This window comes from Mustela lutreola, chromosome 17, assembly GCF_030435805.1.
Source record: "Mustela lutreola isolate mMusLut2 chromosome 17, mMusLut2.pri, whole genome shotgun sequence".
Lineage (NCBI taxonomy): Eukaryota > Metazoa > Chordata > Mammalia > Carnivora > Mustelidae > Mustela > Mustela lutreola.
The window spans coordinates 2390803-2407583 of NC_081306.1; the positions used below are offsets into that span (position 1 = coordinate 2390803).

Sequence of the window (16781 nt, forward strand, 5' to 3'; positions counted from 1 at the left end):
AGTGTCCTCGAATTACCTCCTAAAGCAATGACCTGCACTTGAATCCTGGTCTCCGAGGAACCCCAGCTGAGATAGAAAGTTACTTAAGCTCTTGGACCTCGATTCCTGTGGACGGGAAGAGCCAATGAGTTAAATACAACAGATAAAGTGCTCTCGACCAGGTCTAGCAGTATGTTTGTTTAATAAAGGGGGGAGGAGGGCGGGGAAGAGATAAAGAGCCTTTATTTATACAGAAAGCCACGGCCTCCTGCTCCACCGTCCCCTGCTGAGACACACCAGGTGAGAAAATAATCTTTGAGATGCAAACAAGCATTACTCAACCCAGGCCGCAGGTCAGTGTGCAGGGGAAGTGTGCCTGGTGGGTCCGTGGAGGGGGGGCCACTCCCTCCGTTTGGCCTCCCGTGGCTGCAGGCACAGAGCGGCCCCAAAGTGGCTGGCTGTGTTTATTCTGGGGATCCCCTGCTTCCCCGGACCACCCCCCAGTCTTAACGGTCATGTGGGAACCTGACGGCAACTTGGTGGCCACAATCGTCTGTGTCCCTTTGTGTCTGTCGCCCACTCCTAATGAAGGGCCCCATGCCCCCCAACCCAGATCCCGCCTCCAGTGTCAACCCAAAGGAGGTCTGTTCGGTGAATGGGCACCCCTGGGCCAATGAGGACCCTTCCCCGACTTCAATACCCATCCATTTCCCAAGGCCTCCAAGTCCTTCCCCCTTGGCTGGCTTGATCCGTTTCTGGGCTCGGCGTCCAATGCACGGGACAGCAGCAGCTAATCCCAGAACCGGACAAGACAGGAGTTCCAGGGTGAGGAGGTGCACAAAGCAGGCCTCGCAGCGGGCGGGGGGCATGGCAGGAACAGCACCCTGCACAAGCTGGGGACCCACGAAGAGGCCAACGGCTGGCGCACAAGCCGAGGTTCCCAAGGAATTCCCGATCTCTGAAGCTGCCTCTGCCCGCTCCGCACGCCATCCACTCCCACGGGATGTGCTGAGCCCAGGCCAAGGCTGGGAGATTTGGGGCGCGCGGTCTGGTCTCTGTTTCCCTGCGTCGGACCACCTCCCCACTTCAGACTGGGGTCTCCCAAGTCCCTCATCACTCTGCCAGCCCAGCCACCTTCCAGGGCTGGCTTCCAGCTGTGGCAGGCACAGTCCTCCCCTGCGGACGGCAGCGTTGAGAGGACACCCCTAAGAAGCGCTCGTGCACGTGGGCTCTGTGGACAGCACGGTCACCTTTCCGGGGGCCTGGCCTGAGCTCTGCACATTGCCGGGGGCCAGCTGGAAGGACGGAGAGGACTTGTCCTCCCCCGAGACGCCCAGGGGTGCCAGGGAGGCTGGACAGAGGCTGGCCTCTGGGGAAGCTCCCGCTGGCAAGGCATCTGGGGCCCTCAGGGGGCTCCCCAGCGGCGAGGACCTGTCACCACAGCAGCAGCCACAGCAGGGGCTGGGCACCGCGTGGGCCTTGCCACGCTCCTCCTGGCCATGCCACTGTTTCAGATGGCCACACAGGTGGCAGGTAAGGGCCGAGTAGACGATGCTGCCGGCCAGGTCGTCCCTGAGGGTGTCAGTGGCTGGCTCCGGGGCCAGCAGGGTCTTGTACCTGTCCCCTGCCTTCCCTGCTGGCTCTGCACGCGGATGCTCTGGGGCGCTGTCTGTGAGAGGCGGGTCCCCAGGGCCGCGTGGTGGCTCCACATCGAGTCCAAAGGTGAACAGGGGGACAGGGAAGGGAGCCCCCGAGCCGCCCGGAGGGAGGCTCTGAAAGGGTTTGTAGCTCCCGTCCCCAGGGCTGGCCTCGTTCCCAGATGTCCCCGGGAGCAGGCTGGAGAAGGCCTTGTAGCCCGCGTCCCCAGAAGGGCCGAAGCCTGCCACCCCGCCGGCATTGGGGACACCGGCCTGCCTCACAGCACATGCGAAGTCCCGGTAGCCGCTGCCGGGGCCAGAGGCTGGGGCCGCCCGGTGCTGGAGGACACTCTGGCGCAGAATCTGCTCCCAGCTCTCTGGCTCGGGCTGGGGGATGGAGGGGACGCTGGGGTCCACCTCCCCGGGCCGTTCAGTCTGCTCTGGGTCAGAGTCCCCCTCCCCGGGAGCTGCGGACTGGCTCAGGAGGCTGCCGAAGCTGCGGTACGCGGGGTTGTCTGTGACGACGGGGGGCATCTCTGGGAAAGCCGGGCTGGCCGGCCTCTGGGTCAGAGGGGCCCAAGGAGGGGACTCGGGGTGCAGAGGCTGCTCCCAGCCCCGGGGTGATGCCTCCTGGGGCCCTGTCCCCGGGAACTCAGCCCAGGGCCTCTGAGCACACTCAGTTCCTGAAGGAGGAGGAAGGCAAGACTCCTCCAAGCCCTGCGGGCAAAAGCCCCCAGTCTCCCCACCAAGAAGGTCCAGGAAGAGGCTTTCTGTCAGCCGGGCCGCGATGTCCTCCCTGGCCTCCTGGAAGCCGCCCCCGCTGTCCTGGAGCGATGGGCAGAAGCTTCTTTTATCTTCCTCCACCTCCTCGTCCTCATTCTCCACCGGGGCCTCAAAGAGCTCCACACACTGCACCACGCTGATGCTCTCTGGCCAGAGGATCGTCTTGCTGACCTCCACGGGGCACCATGCTGATTTTCCAGGAGCCTGGAAAGGCGCATTTCTGGCAGTCTTGGAGCACTCCTCATCTCTGTCCATGCTGTGCTCCAGCAAACAGGGAAGGAGCTTGGTAAGACAGGACTTCCAGTGTCTGCGTGCGAGAGCAGAGAGATGTTTGGTCAGGATTCGATTTCTCTGCAGGAAAAACTCCTACTGACCCGTCAAAGCCCAGCTCTGAAATTGTTCCGGATTGATGTCTATCTATTGCACACAGGACTCCTGGCTTCATAATCAGTAATCTATTGGTCTCTCTCCACTACTACCCTGGGAGCTCCCTGCAGGCAGGGCCTGTGTTTTATTTTGGGATTTCTGGAGGCCACACATAACCAAACAAGGAAAAGTCTCTGACAGGGATGATGATATTTAAAATACTTATCAATTTAAAATATCTGTCAATACCAAAGCATAAGTAATGACCATGGTCTGGAGCCCCCTGCTGGGCCAGCAATCAACCCTTTAGTGACTGGACTGTGATAGTCCGACAGTCCAGGAGGCCCTGGGGGAGGAGCTAGAGGTGACAGAGACAACGGGAGGCCAGGGTGATGACCAGATACTCAAGAATTGAAGATGGCGGCTCTCTGCCAACCAGTATGTAATTACACCAACATTGTAACCACGGTCTAGCTTGTAACCTCTATCAGCCTTACTCAGGCCAGACTGCATTTCCAAGGGGGTTCGCCGAGGCCTGACCCCCTGGTGAAACTCAGGGGGCTCAGCCACCATGCCCACCTCCGCAGACCATCCCTCTTCCTGCCCAGTATCACAAGACAAGTGCTGAAGGCTGAGGAGGAAAAGGCAGACATGGAGGTTGGGTGTGTGTGGGGGGTGACCCCACTCTTAAGGTGGGCCCACTGCCCTAATTCCAAACCCTTCCAAATCCACACAGGCTATGACCCAAGTTTGTATACATACGGGCACTTAGCTGGTTCCTGGCCTCGGGACCGCTTCCCCCACAGTGACACCTAAAATAGAGAGACAGCCAGTGAAACGGGGTGGAGAGGCCTTACAGCTGAGCGTGGCACACAGCTCGGTGAGCGTCTGCTGCAGAAGGGCCGTACGGCTTGCCATCACACTAGCCGGAGGTCCAGTCCGGTCCGGTCACTGTAGCTCTCCGAGCTTCAGCATCCTGGGAATCAGTGAGACTGCCTGGTACTAAGTTGCTAGCTAGCACTGATGGTAAAAACGGCCACAGTCTTCTGAAGCTCCTCCTACCGCATAAATCTGTCCTCACCAGGTGACTCGTTTTGGCCAAGAGAATGCCTTTGAAGCGACACTGGGCCAACCAGCACGATGACAGACATGGCTTAGTCACCCCCATGCTCCGGATGAGAGGCAGACATCTTCCAGATCTCTGACGGAGGCCTCTGGGAAGGGGCCCAGCCCCGATCCCTCTACCCACACCACTGCATGGAGCCCAGACCGCTTACCTGCACAAGCAAGGCCTAAGTCAGTGGTTGTCCTTCTGACTCTCTGAACTGTGGGCTGATTTGTTACACAGCAAAGCTAACTGATACACGAACAGCACTTTCTCTGTGCTAGACCCTGTGATAGACATCTTGTATCTATTGTCTCCATGAAGTCCAACATCAGGTAGGCACAACGATAGCCCACAAGAGGGAAACTGAGGCTCAGAGAAGTGAAGCAACTTTCCCCAAGTCCACACTGCAGGTAAGTGGCAGAACTCGGGTTCAAAACCAGCCCCTCTGGACTCCAGAGCGACTCTGGAGAACTGAGGACACTCGGCTCTTCTGTACTAGACGTGGCCTGTGTCACCTCCCTACCCTCCCTCCTAGAGAATGCTGATATGGCCCAGGGAAAGCCCACACGGTGGCCTTGGTGGAGAAGCTGACCCACCCCTAGCTCGTGGCTGGTCTCTAGGTGTTCCCACTCCCCTACCCAGGAATGCTCTAGGGACAGGCATGTGGCACCATTTAGACCAATGAGAATTGAGGAGAGATTTGCCAGTGTCCTGGGGGCAGTTTTCTGCTCATAAGGGGAAGACACAGGAAGCCTGTCCCCATCTCCCTCACCTTGTGGCTTTTTGTCTTGGTACAGGCACCTCTCCAGGAAGTGACACGGAGGTGACCTCACGGGTCACCTCCTCCCAAGGGATGTAAAAATCCAAGTGACCAACCCAGAGGAGCGCACTCCAATTGAACAGAGTACCCATGGGAGCCAAGGCGCGGGGAGTGAAGGCCTCTGGGCTCCTAGTGACTGACCACGCGAAGCTGCTGAAACCCTGGAATCTTCCTGACTTCCGGTGGGCAGTTCCAAAAGCCACCTGGGATCCTTAAGATCCCAGCTGCTCTGAATCCTACCTCCTGCCAAGGCAATCCAAGCACTGTCCCCGGCCCCCGCTCCTACCTGTGAGTCTTGGATGACTATGGCCACTAGGGGGCTGTGGGCTGGGTTGGGAATCTGGTCCCACCATCCTTTCTTAATCCTGAAAAAGAAAAGGAAGAGGTATTGGACATCATGGCCGGGTTGATGCTTCTTCCATGACGGGCTCAGAGACCACACTGACTAGTTCCTGGATGTCTTGCCCTAATCCCACTCAACAGAGGAAGAAACCCGAATCCCAGAAGGGCAGTGACAGCTGGACTGTGGGCATGACTCTCAAATTCGTGCTCCAGGAGGAGGGGGGAGTTCCTGACGTGGCCACCTCTGTCTTCGGCAGGAACGAGCCCCACGGAATCAGGACAGAGTTCCAGGTTCCCCCATCAGCGATGAAGCTGAGGAGACCCAGAGAGAAGCAGATTCCTTCTCTCCGTCCAGGTCTGGCTGGAGCCACCCAGCGTCAGCACCGGGAGGAGAGGTTCTCAGATGCCTCTGACCGGCCCTCGCCCACTCCACTCGGTCAGGCAGCCCACCTCTGCTGGGCACCTACTACGTGCCACTCACTGTATCAGCAACACAGCAGTGAAGGAGACGAGAAAATCCCTGCCCTTGCAGAACGGACCTTCTAGAAGAGACAGACATCAGCCATAGCCTCTTCAGGGTCATGGATAAAAATAAAGACGGTGGGGAAGAGGGGAACGGAGAGTGTGATCCAAGAAGGCCTCTCCGAGGAGGGAACTTGCGCGAGGCGACTGAAGGTACAGCGCGAGCCACGGTGACGCCTGGGAAAGGGCTTTCCTGGCGGGGGCAGGGGGGTCAGGTGAGGGGAAACTGAGGCTCAGAGAAGGGGAGAAGACTTGCCTCGGGCCGCGCAGAGCCATCAGTGATGAGACCAGAAGAGGGGAGCCTGCATTCCCTGTGCACCTGCTGTGGGTGTGGGACCCAAAGCGCGAGACCCCCGAGTCCTCAGCCATCGCTAAGCCTTGTGGGGTGAGGGCTCACCAGACCCATTTCCAAGATGGGAGGGCTGAGGCCGTGAGACACTGGGATTCCAAGCATCTGAGCTCACCGGAAACAAGGCCCCTCTACCCTCCCTGCCCACTGTGACCCAGCACTCTCTTGCGACTCTTATGACTCATGAAATATGCTCCTTCAACCCACAAAGGAGGGACCCAAGATGGTCAGCCTCTCGTTGGCCACAAAGCTACCCAACTCCAAGGCCAGGATCCGAACCCAGATCTGCAGACTCCGCCGCGGCAACGGCCCAGCATTCCTCTGTCTACTGCCACGTGCCCCTTGTGTGTGGACCTCACTCTGGGTACCCAGGGTGACCCACCTCGCTGCTGCCGGAGGACGGTCCTTCCCCAGCTCCTTCCACCCTGTCAGGCCTGGCCCCCCCATCCAACACGGCACCCCAACATTTCTCCCCTAGACCCTGGTAAACTCCCTTCTGCACACAGATGGCTCTGGAAATCAGCTATGGCTCCTGGTTGACTTGGCATCTTCTGTCTCGCCACAAGGAGCACAGGGTCCTCGTCAGCCTTGCCCTTGGCTGCTGCCTCAGTGCCCTGTGAATAGCAGCTGCCTAAAAAAATACTTCTAGCTGAACGAAGGGACCGGAAGCAGAAAGGTCCCGAGGCGGCTTCCCACCTACACGGCATACCCCGGGGCGGCCAGCCTGGTGGCATCCCATGCCGGAGCCCAGGACTCACTTGATGATGCTGATGTAGCAGGACAGACAGACGGCCAGGATGACAAGGCAGGAGATGCTGACGCCCAGTGGCAGGTGCTGCTCCCAGGGCTCATAGTCTGGAACAGGAGGGAAGCCGTCAGCCCGCATTGTGCAGGGTACCGCCTGCTCTCTGCCTCCAGGAGACCGAAGCCTCAGGAAACGGTCGCCTGAGACCCTGCGTGAGCTGGCTGCCACCAAGCCCTCCCACTCCATCCCCTTGTCACATGGCCGCCTCACTGTCCCCCTGCTCTTCCAAAGCCCAGTGCTGCCCCAGGATCTTGAACTTGCTGCTCTCTCTTTCCTGAAGCCCAGAGGTCAGGAGCAGTGACTCTGGACCTGGACTACCAGAGTTCAAAGCCTGACCCGGTCCTATCCTTGCTGGTGACCCAGCTTCTCTACGCCTCATCTGTACACTGGGGTTAACGGACCGCTATGTCACAGGATTGTCGTGGGGACGTCATACATGAGCGCTCAGAACACGGCACGCCCGTCTGGAGACCTTTGCTGGTGTCCGCACACCGATGGCTACTTCTCGCTCACTTCACGGTCACCTGCTCCCAAAAGTTCCCTCGTGCCCTCTCTCCTGCTGCCCCTTCCCATCTCTCCGTGCCCTCGATGGACAGAGAAAGCACAGTCCTAACGGCCTCATCAACCGCTCAGCACAAATAGAAATCAACAAAAATATCACTTGTGCTCATCTACTCTGAAATGACAGCGTGTACAAGCAGCACCACTCGGTCTGATTTTTATGGTGCTAATAAAGCAGCGTATACTCGTCGACAACAAATATATTTTAGATACTTTTATAACCTCATTTCAATAAAGTTAGTTTCCCCTTGTGATTCCACATACTGTATTTCTCACATTTGAAAACAGCATTCTGAGACAGGGTCCGCAGGCTTCCCCAGACCGCCAAAGGGGTCCACAAACACGCAAAGGTTAAGAATCCCAGGGAGTGAGGGAGCCACAGGGAGGAAACCCCCCCCAAACCAGCTAGGTTCATGCTGGGTGTTACATGAGCAAGAGATGCATTCCTACGGTGTTTGTAGAGAGCCGTGGGCTCATTTGTTACCGCAGCCTCGCGTGCCCACCCTGACCACTCCACCAGTCTGCCAGTCATCCCGGCACCTGACGCAAGGGAAACGCGGATGCTCCGCTGGAGCAGACGTCTGGCCACGGCATGGAAGGGATGAGCAGACGGTCCGCCTGCCCTCGCCTCCCTGTGGATACTCACGGTTAACCCACATGGTGCTGGGGCTCCACTCGCTCCACGTGCTGTTGTAGTTCTGGGCCCAGGCCCTCACTCGGGCGCTGTAGGAAGCGCCAGACTTCAGGGTGCTGGCTGCCACCCGGAGGGTAGGCTCCATGTAGGTCACATTATAGACTTTGAACTGGTGGAGGAAAGGGGCACGTTAGTGCGTCAGCTCGGTGGAGAAGGTAAGGACCAGCTGCCCACAGCGGTGAAGAGCCATCAGCCCGGGCATTTGGTTGTTCCTCTGATTCGGGTCTTTCTCTGCCATCTCTACAATGGGAGGAGCCAGCCACACCCAGCCACACCCCCTCCCCGCCCAGGCTCCCTGATCAGCCATGACACATTATGGGGGCAACCCGAGTTTTAGCTTTCTCATCTGTAAATTGAGGGTAAAAATCCCTACTGCCACCTTCTAGCTGTGGAACCCTAGGGAAGTGACATAATCTCTCTAGACCTGGATATCCACTTTCTGCAAAATAGTGGTGATAGAAGTCCATACCCCACCCAGGGCGGTTGTGAGGGTTAATGCAGGTAAACACGGAGGACAGCGCCTGGCCTGGAGGAAGCATAACAGAGACCTTTCTACAGCACAGAAAAAGTCTGAGCCTCTCTCTTCTCTGGGGGCTCTCTGGAGCCTTCACACTCAAGCCCAAACTTTGGCCTAGAATCTCTGGGAAGGGACTTCTAAGACCTGTTAGTCAACAAAAAAGGTAATGAAAATTAGTATGTGCTGTTGGTCACCTTTTAAGTTAAAAAAGAAAAAAAAAAAAACACAGACTCTCGGAGGGCCCCCGGAATCCCATCTTGTATCACACCCCTGTGTGTACTCCCCTCGTCTTTAGTGTGGGTGGGGCTTGTGACCCGCTCCTATTCAACAGAGTGAGGCAAAAATGATGGGTAGGTAGGGACCACATGCATGGGGTTATATCTTGTAAGGCTAGAATTCCGGCTGGCTAGGAGACAACGGGGAAAGAACCAAGGGCAGCCTCCCACCAAGGACCAGCGAGAACCTGCAGCCCCCAGTCCAGCAGCCTGGAAGGAACAGTGCCACCAACATCACAGTTGGCACTCAGGAGAGATCTTTCCCCAGTCGAGCCTCAGATGAGACCACAGCCATAGCCGAGTCCTTGACCACACCCTGGCGAGAGCCCATGCCGAGGTCCCAGCTCAGCTGTACCCAAACATCTGGCCTCTAGAAACTGTGGGTCAACAGAACACGTGCTGATTAACACAGCTACATTCGTGGTGATATTATTATATAGCAAGAGAAAGCTAACACGTGATGAACACACGTTTGCTTGTCCACGCATCACTCTCTGGAAGGGCATGCATGCCTCCAAGGCCACCTGCTGGCTCTAACCCGGCCTTCCTTCCTCTCCTGGCAGGAGACGGGCGCAGTGGGGTCACAAGAGAAACATATTACTATTCTAAGTCCTTTCCTACCATTTGAGTTTTTTTACTACATGTAAGTATTACTTTTATTTAAACAAACAAACAAACAAACAAACAAGCTTCTGGGTTCCATGTTGATTCCGATGGCATGGGAGTAGCCCAAATCCTCTGCCTGGGGCTCCTCTCCCCACCAGGTCCAACCCTTTGCAGCTCTGCTTCTGTGTGCAGGTTGGATGCACGCCTGGAGAAAGGGTCTGGTGTAAAGTGAGCTGAGGGGAGGGACTGCACAGAGCCCCAACAGTTCGCAGAGCTTCCCAGCGGAGCTGAGGCTGGGGAGGGGGCTGAAGGAGGAAATGGAGGCAGGAAGAGGAGGACACTCACTCACAGCCTTCTTCTCTTTCTAAATATGAGTAAGCAGGAAGTCCCAGCTGGCCCTAGTTCTCCAAAGGAATTGTATAGTCTGGAGAGGAGAAGGGGATTGGGAAATATTTTACTAAGAAACGGAAGAGAAACTGGAGCTTGCAAGAAACTCCTTGTGGCTTTTGTTTTGGCCAAGAGGCCCGGTGTTTGGGAAGCCACTCCTGAGAGAAAGATCTGAGGTAGGACAAACAGCACAGGCTCTGGAGTTCAAATCCCGGCTTCCGACCCCAGCTTTGCCATTTCCAGCAACACTGGGTGAGTCGGTCCATCTCTCCACGCCTCGGTTTCCTGGTCACTGAAGTGGAGAGACCAGTAGCCTCCCACCTGCAAGGCTTTCCAGTGGACAGAGATCCGGGTTGAGCCGAGCACATGTCAGGCACGCAGGAAATGGGAACCTTTACGACCATGAACATAGCATTCATGTCCCCCCACCATACTCCTCCCGGGGTTTCACTGCCTCCTTGTACTTCCACGCCTGCGCTCATGGGGTTCCCTCCATGCAGCCTACCTTCCTGATCTAGAAAGCTCTTAGACACCCTTCCACACCCAGGATAAAACTCCATGTCCTTTGTAGAACCTCGTTCAGAAACCATCCAGGACCCTGAGTCGCTTTATCCCTCAAATCCCACAGCCGATTTCTAAGACGTCTCCTTCCCACTGAGCCCATCCAAGGAACGTACAGCGCGGGGCCCGCAGCTACTAATATTCTCTTCCCTCCATAGGGGGACAGGCGGTAGGTCATTGGTCACCGGGTGGGGATCCCTTTGCAACAGGCACAAACGTCAAAGCACTCTGCTGGACCCCTGAGACGCATACACTATTGTATGTCAATTATACCACCAAAAAATTTAAAAAAGGGTTGGTCGCATCGAGTCTGAGCCACAGCTGGTGCGTGCAATGCGGTGGCAAGCGGGGCTGGACGCGGATGCGGCGTCCGCGCCATCACCGTCCGGACAGGTGCGCTTCGGGGCCCGCTCCCGCCTTCATCCTCACTGCTTAATCCTCATTGGCTAATCCTCGGACCAATCGCGGCCATCCCATTCCCTCGCCTGTGATCAGCGCTGGCCAGTGACCAGTGAGGGGAATGGCACAGGTCGGGTCTGTCCCCGGGGTACGGAGCGATGGGTGAGGAGTGTCCCAACGGCCTCTGCCCCACAACGAGAGAAGCTGGACCCAGAATTCCGAGGCCCTGGGCAGCCCGGAGCAGGTCTGGGACAACGGAGCCAGGGCCTGGGTATGCTGGTTAATTCTCCCACCTTGGCCGGAGTTCGGGGCCAGGTCCTGCCCCTGAGTGGGTCTCAGCCGTCCCTGTCCCCGTTCCTCCCTCCCGGGGTTCCCTCTGGGGAGCCTCCCCTTCCTCATTCTCCAGCCGTCTGGCTCAGGTGGGGCTGACCGCTCCTGCAGGTCCAGGGGAGGGCACGTGGCTCGCCTCTGGCCAATCAGAGCACAGCACCCGCACGCTCCTGCCGGCCCACAGCCTGGGCTGGGTTCGGAGATTTGCCCGTGAGCCAAGCCAGGCAACCAGCACTTCTACTGGGACTCTCCGGCGACAGGAACTTTTCCTGTTGTGGCTCGAGCAGGTAGCGAGCTTGGAGCATGGAGCTCTTGGTGGATGTACTGGCCACTGCAGGAGGCAAGAACCTGCCTAAAAATGAAGCCAGTACAGACTAAGAGCAGGGAGCCAAGGGCGGGACAGATTCCGGGAACCAGGAGCAAATAAGGAACATGTCTTTGGCCCCCATAGGTCACCCCCTTCTCTCCCCTCTTAATAAGCCTTGCACTTCCCAGGACACGGGGCGGGGATTTAGCTCCAAAACGGAACCTGCTCCTCGTACCACGCTTTCTGGGCCTCTGCTGTGAGCACCCGGCTGCTCTGTTACCGCCCCCCGCCCCCACCGACACCCAGGCCCCATGCCAGGGGAGAAACCACACCTGAGAGCCCGGGAGATGTGAATCAACACCCCCTCCCCCTCCCTGGCTGGGGCAGAAAGACAGGAAGCAGCCACAGAGGCTGATGTGGGAGTTGAAGACGTGAGGAGCCCGCTCCCTGGCAGAAGCCAAGCCAGCCTGGGTCCCCGGACACGGGGCGTGCCTCAGAGGGGGCCCTCCGAGGGTCTGACGTCATGACTTCTAGACCAAGGTGTGGGAGGGCACGGCAGATGGGGCTTTCCGAGGCCTGTGGCGCTCAGGAGAAAAGAACAGTGTTTACGGCGCACTGGCTGCCGGGCGGGAGAGCCTGTCCGCCTCATACACTCGGCACTCTGGGTAGCCCAGGGAGTAGGTACTCTTGTGAGACCCATACTACAGATGAGACAACTGAGGCACAAGGAGGTTACACGGCATGGCCGGGATCATGCAGCTGGTGAGTGGAAGCAGGTATCCGAACCCAGCTCTGAGGGGTTCAGATGCTGTCCCTCCCTGGGAATGTGTGAGGGGAACAGGAGGCCGGCAGGAAATGAGCTCTGTCCCCACTGGAAACTGAAACAGAAGGGAGCCAAGCCCCCCACCGCTGCATACAGCCCCTGCTGGTATTTCCTGGATAGTCTGCTGTCCATCAGCTCTCCCTTTTAAAAACCTGTCACTATCTTCATTTAAGAAGCAAGCTCACAATCGCTGCCGTGATGGCAAAGCCCGAATCGGATGCCATTAGCATCCTACAAGGTCAATGTCACGGGGACTGAGGGACAGCATGAAATGACGGCTCAACTTGTCCAGTGGGGGTGGGAGGCTCTGAGCCTGGGCCTCCTCTCTCCGTGAAAAAGGACTGAACCCAGCACAGGGCCAGGGTGGAGGTCGAGCCCTAGGTCCCTGATTTTGCAGTCGGGCCCCAGGGCCTGAGTCTCCACTCGCCCGAGTCCCAAGGGCTGTGGAGAAGCTCCCCGGCGCACACACTCACATCCGTGGGGTCGTTTTCATTGGAAATGTGGACCATGTAGGTGAGCTCGGAGTACAGGTGATTGTCGGTAGGGTATGGGTTTGTCCACATCAGCAGCCACATGTGGGAGACGTTGGGGTCAACCGTGAGGTTCCCGGGGGCCCTGGGCTTCACTGTGGAGAAGAGATGCCTGGTGAGGAGCTTGTCCGGGTGTGGGGAGGGGGATGGCCCCCAGGACATGGGTCAACTGTGGGGGCTCCCAGAGGGCACGGTCCATTAAGCATCTGACCCTTCATTGGGGCTCAGGTCATGGTCTCAGGGTCAGGAAATCGAGCCCCACGTTGGTGGGGGGTGGTCCGTGCTCAGCAGGGAGTCTGCTTGTGATTCTCTCCCTCTCTCTCTGTTCTTCCTTTCTCTCTCAAATAAATAAATAAATCTTTAGATTTGTAGCCAGCCACACCTCTGTAGCACATTTCTGGAATCCTACATGGATCGCATCTCAGCAGAGCACAACTGCAATACCAATTATAATGTTGCTAAAACTCTACTTGGCACTCGTGGTTATTAACCAGCTTTCTACAGTGAAATGCAAAACGTGTGAGCCCCGCTGACCCTAAATTGGCCTTTTTCACCTTTGTCCTTCACACAACAGGGCCCCGTCTATGTACTGTGTTTTTACTCACTGTTTTTATTTGGATTTGTGTGTGTGAAAACTGTCTCCTTTTCAGCACTCCTATCCAGGCAATCATAGCTACAAAATATGTATTAAAATCAATGCACGTGTGCAGAAATGATTTTAATTCATGGGTTTGCTCACTGGTTTGCTCACTGGTCTCTTTAAACAACCCACTGCCCGTGGGTGGCACAAACAGGCCCTTCAGGAACTGCAGAGCCCTGAACTCTGTGGATACGGGTGAAAATTCTCCTCTGTGGCTTAGTAGCTGTGTGACCTTAGGCAGGTCACTTGCCTTCTCTGTATTGTATTCAGATGTAAAATGGGGATAACTCTCTTCTGGAAAATGAGGTTCAGAGAGGTCATGTGACTTGCCCAGGGTCACACAGCAATAAATGGTGTTTTAAACTCCCATCACTACGCCACAGCAGAATCACGGTGAATTGCTGTGGGGACTGAGGCTGCCAGGTTACATCAGCCTTCAGTGGTCTGGACCGTCTGAAGCAGCAGCAGCGGACCAGGCGACAGGCGACGGACCTCGGCAGCCAGCATGCCTTCCATTAAGCAAAAGCCTCATCTCAAGACCCCAGTCCGGGCACTTAAAATCAGGGGGCTGAAATATAAAAGCTAAAGCGGGTCTGATGTGCTAGGGAGCCCAGTCCCATTTCAGAGATAGGAGGACTGAGGCCTGGAAAAAACATCTCATCGTGTCTGCGAATACGCAGAAGACTGCTTGCGCCTCACTCCCAACTGGAGCCCGGCCACCCCTGCCCCAGAGCCCAGCTGGGGATCGGGAACCGCCCCTACCCTGGGCCCTGTCCACCATGCCCAACTTACCATGCTTGCTGGGCTGGAAGGAGCCGCCCCACAGCTGGTGCTTCCCAGCCCACAGGTCCAGCTGATAGACGTCGGCCTGGACCACGTCATCTATGGGCATGTAGCACACGCACATTGCACCTTCTCGGTTCTCGGGGACACACGTGCGGTTCCTGCAGACACAGAGGTGGCCTTAGGTCACTGTGTTCACGGTATTCCTGGAACATGACTCATAGGACACATGCTCTACCGGCTTCCCAACTACTCTGCCTCCAGGATCAGATCTGGGAACAGGGGTGTGGTGAGGACAACAGACAAGCGCTGCTCTCCTTACTGGCCACAGCCACAGGCCACACCCACCACGGACTCTTGTATGGCTCTGGCCATGGCCATGGTCCTGGAACTTGGCTCCCCCTTGAAAGCCAGTGAAAGGGAAGAAACAAAGGCACTAAGGAATTCATAACAATGTGAGTATGTGTGTGTGTGTGTGTGTGTGTGTGTCTGAGTGTACCTCTGGGTAGCACCGTTTATCCCAGTGGACAGTGCCCCACGTCTCACACGCTAGGCTAAGGGTCAGTGAACGTCTTCAGCAAAGTGCCAGATAGCAAATATCTGGGACTTTGAGCGCCATAGTGTGTGTGTCCCAACTATTCAACTCTGCTGTAGTGCAAAGGCAGCCACAGACAATGCAGAAACGAATAGGCATGGCCACGTGCCAATAAAACTTTATTTACAAAGGCAGGTGGTGGGCCGGGTGTGGGCCTCAGGCCATAGTTTGCAGATCCCTGGTCTAGGCCATTGTAGCACACTTTGAAGCACAGCCCATCCAGCCTGTTATACCTTGGAATGTCTCTGTCGGTGGACCCTAGGTTCTGGTGTATGGCACATGCCAGGATGTCCTTTTTACTGTGTGCCTTGGGCACACGATCACGTTCTGAGCCCTGCCTAGAAGAGGGCCCCAGGTGCTGTGGATGGTTCCAGTGACCCACCTGGAACAACGTATCCCGGGTTCCACGGTCCACCGCACAACACAGGGAACTCTCCCACTCACGCTCTATCCCCAGCCCTCCGGGCCCAGCCTCCCCCAAATCCCAGCTCCACCCCAGGCTTACTCAGACTCTATGAAGTTCAGCTGATAGGACAGGCGGAGCTCGGCACTGCAGTTGGTGGGACTGTCCATCTCCCACTGACAGACGGAGACGCTGATGTAGTCGGAGAAGCAGCTGGGCTCCCGCAGGACCTTAACACTCCCTGCGGGGACACAGGAATGCTCTTAGCAGCCAGAGTCACACAAGCAAGGGGGACATGCACCGGAGGACAAGTCCGAAACCAGCCCAGACAGGACCGAGGAGTCCATCACAAAACAAGGAGACCACAGTCCCAGCTGTGTGCCAGTCTTCAGGGAGCTGGGGGCGGGGCGGGGTTCTGGAGCTTCCCAGCCAGCATGGGGGAAGGTTCCTGAAGCGGAAGAATACCCCGGGAGGCGGGGTCTACCGTTACCTTTTGGAAACTCCACTACTTGCCCCTTTGAGGCCAAATCAAGGAAATTTCTAATCTAAGAAATTTCTAGTCTAGATTTCTAATAAGTATCTCAAACTTACCTTGTGTCCAAAACTCGCATCTGGTGCTGCACCCCCCCCGCCCCACCCTGCCAAGTGTGTGCTCCCTACTCCGTTCCGTGCTGTCTTTTTCTATCACTTTCTAACACTCTTTACAACTGATTTATAATTAGGACCATTCCTTATCAGCTGTTCCCTCCCACTATAGGGTGAGCTCCTCAAGGCCCGGAATCTTTGTTTTGTTCACTGATTATCCTAGGAGCCTGGCATCTAAAGGGCCAGTAAACATTTGCTGAATGAGTGGCCCAACAAAGGAATGAATGGGAGTTGGGGACTTACCAGAGCCTCCTACCCACACCAGGATCAGGCAGCTCACGGGGAATGTGAGCCCAGAGCAAAGCCGCCCCATTGGGAGATCCTAAGATACCTGCTGAGAGAAAGTGAGCCAGGTTAGTGCCAACAATGAGCCCTCTGTGTTCGCCAGGCATGCATGTGCATGCTTTCTCTCTGTAATCATGAAACATGACACAGATGCACAAAGCCCATTATGAGAGCCAAAGAATGCCTTGTCCCAAGAGACACTTCTTAAGAAAAACCCCATGACCTGCTAAATTTAAGCAACCCTGGGACTTTAAAAAGTTCGTAATGCACATTTGCTTGTAAAGGCTCTGATAAGTCCTGCAGCAAAGAAATTTATTTTTCTTCGTCTAACCCAACACTTAGCAATTTATTTCCCTACTCAACCCAAATAAAGCCCTAAAAGATTTACAATTCCTTTAAATACATTTTGGAGATGTTCACATGTTTAGCCTTATAGAGCTGGTTAAATAAATGGTGGTATATCCAAGTAATAAAAATGATGCTTGAGTGTGTGGAGTGTGTTAGACTTAGGTCAATGGCCCCAATTCTTCACACCCCTCCTGGATCCACATAGCTTTTCAATGCCTCCACCACTACCACCCCTCTGGGCAGGGCGTTCGCCCCTGCCCTTGGATTACATTAGCAAGGGGATGCGTTGCAGAAGCGTGCTTTTGCACGGCCACTGCCTTGAGAAAACAGCCATGCTAGCCTGCGGGAGGATGGTGACATGGGACAATGCCATGTCACAGG

At 56.3% G+C, this 16781-nt stretch overlaps 1 protein-coding gene across 7 annotated transcripts in view; it reads right to left on the reverse strand.

Moving 5' to 3' along the window:
• Positions 1-359: 359 nt before the first annotated feature.
• IL4R (interleukin 4 receptor) overlaps positions 360-16781 on the reverse strand; it is a 35535-nt gene continuing 19113 nt past the window's right edge. For 3 of the 7 annotated variants that reach the window (XM_059154285.1, XM_059154287.1, XM_059154288.1), the window contains 9 exons: positions 16011-16098; positions 15225-15363; positions 14134-14285; positions 12645-12796; positions 7919-8075; positions 6665-6761; positions 4980-5058; positions 3528-3577; positions 360-2706 (listed from right to left, as the gene is read on the reverse strand). In XM_059154285.1, coding sequence (XP_059010268.1) covers positions 1185-2706; positions 3528-3577; positions 4980-5058; positions 6665-6761; positions 7919-8075; positions 12645-12796; positions 14134-14285; positions 15225-15363; positions 16011-16080 — 2418 coding nt within the window. In that variant the 5' untranslated portion in view covers positions 16081-16098 and the 3' untranslated portion in view covers positions 360-1184. Of the gene's footprint in view, positions 2707-3527; positions 3578-4979; positions 5059-6664; positions 6762-7918; positions 8076-12644; positions 12797-14133; positions 14286-15224; positions 15364-16010; positions 16102-16781 lie in introns of those variants that run through there. The other 4 variants (XM_059154284.1, XM_059154286.1, XM_059154289.1 and 1 more) reach the window with 2 other exon arrangements.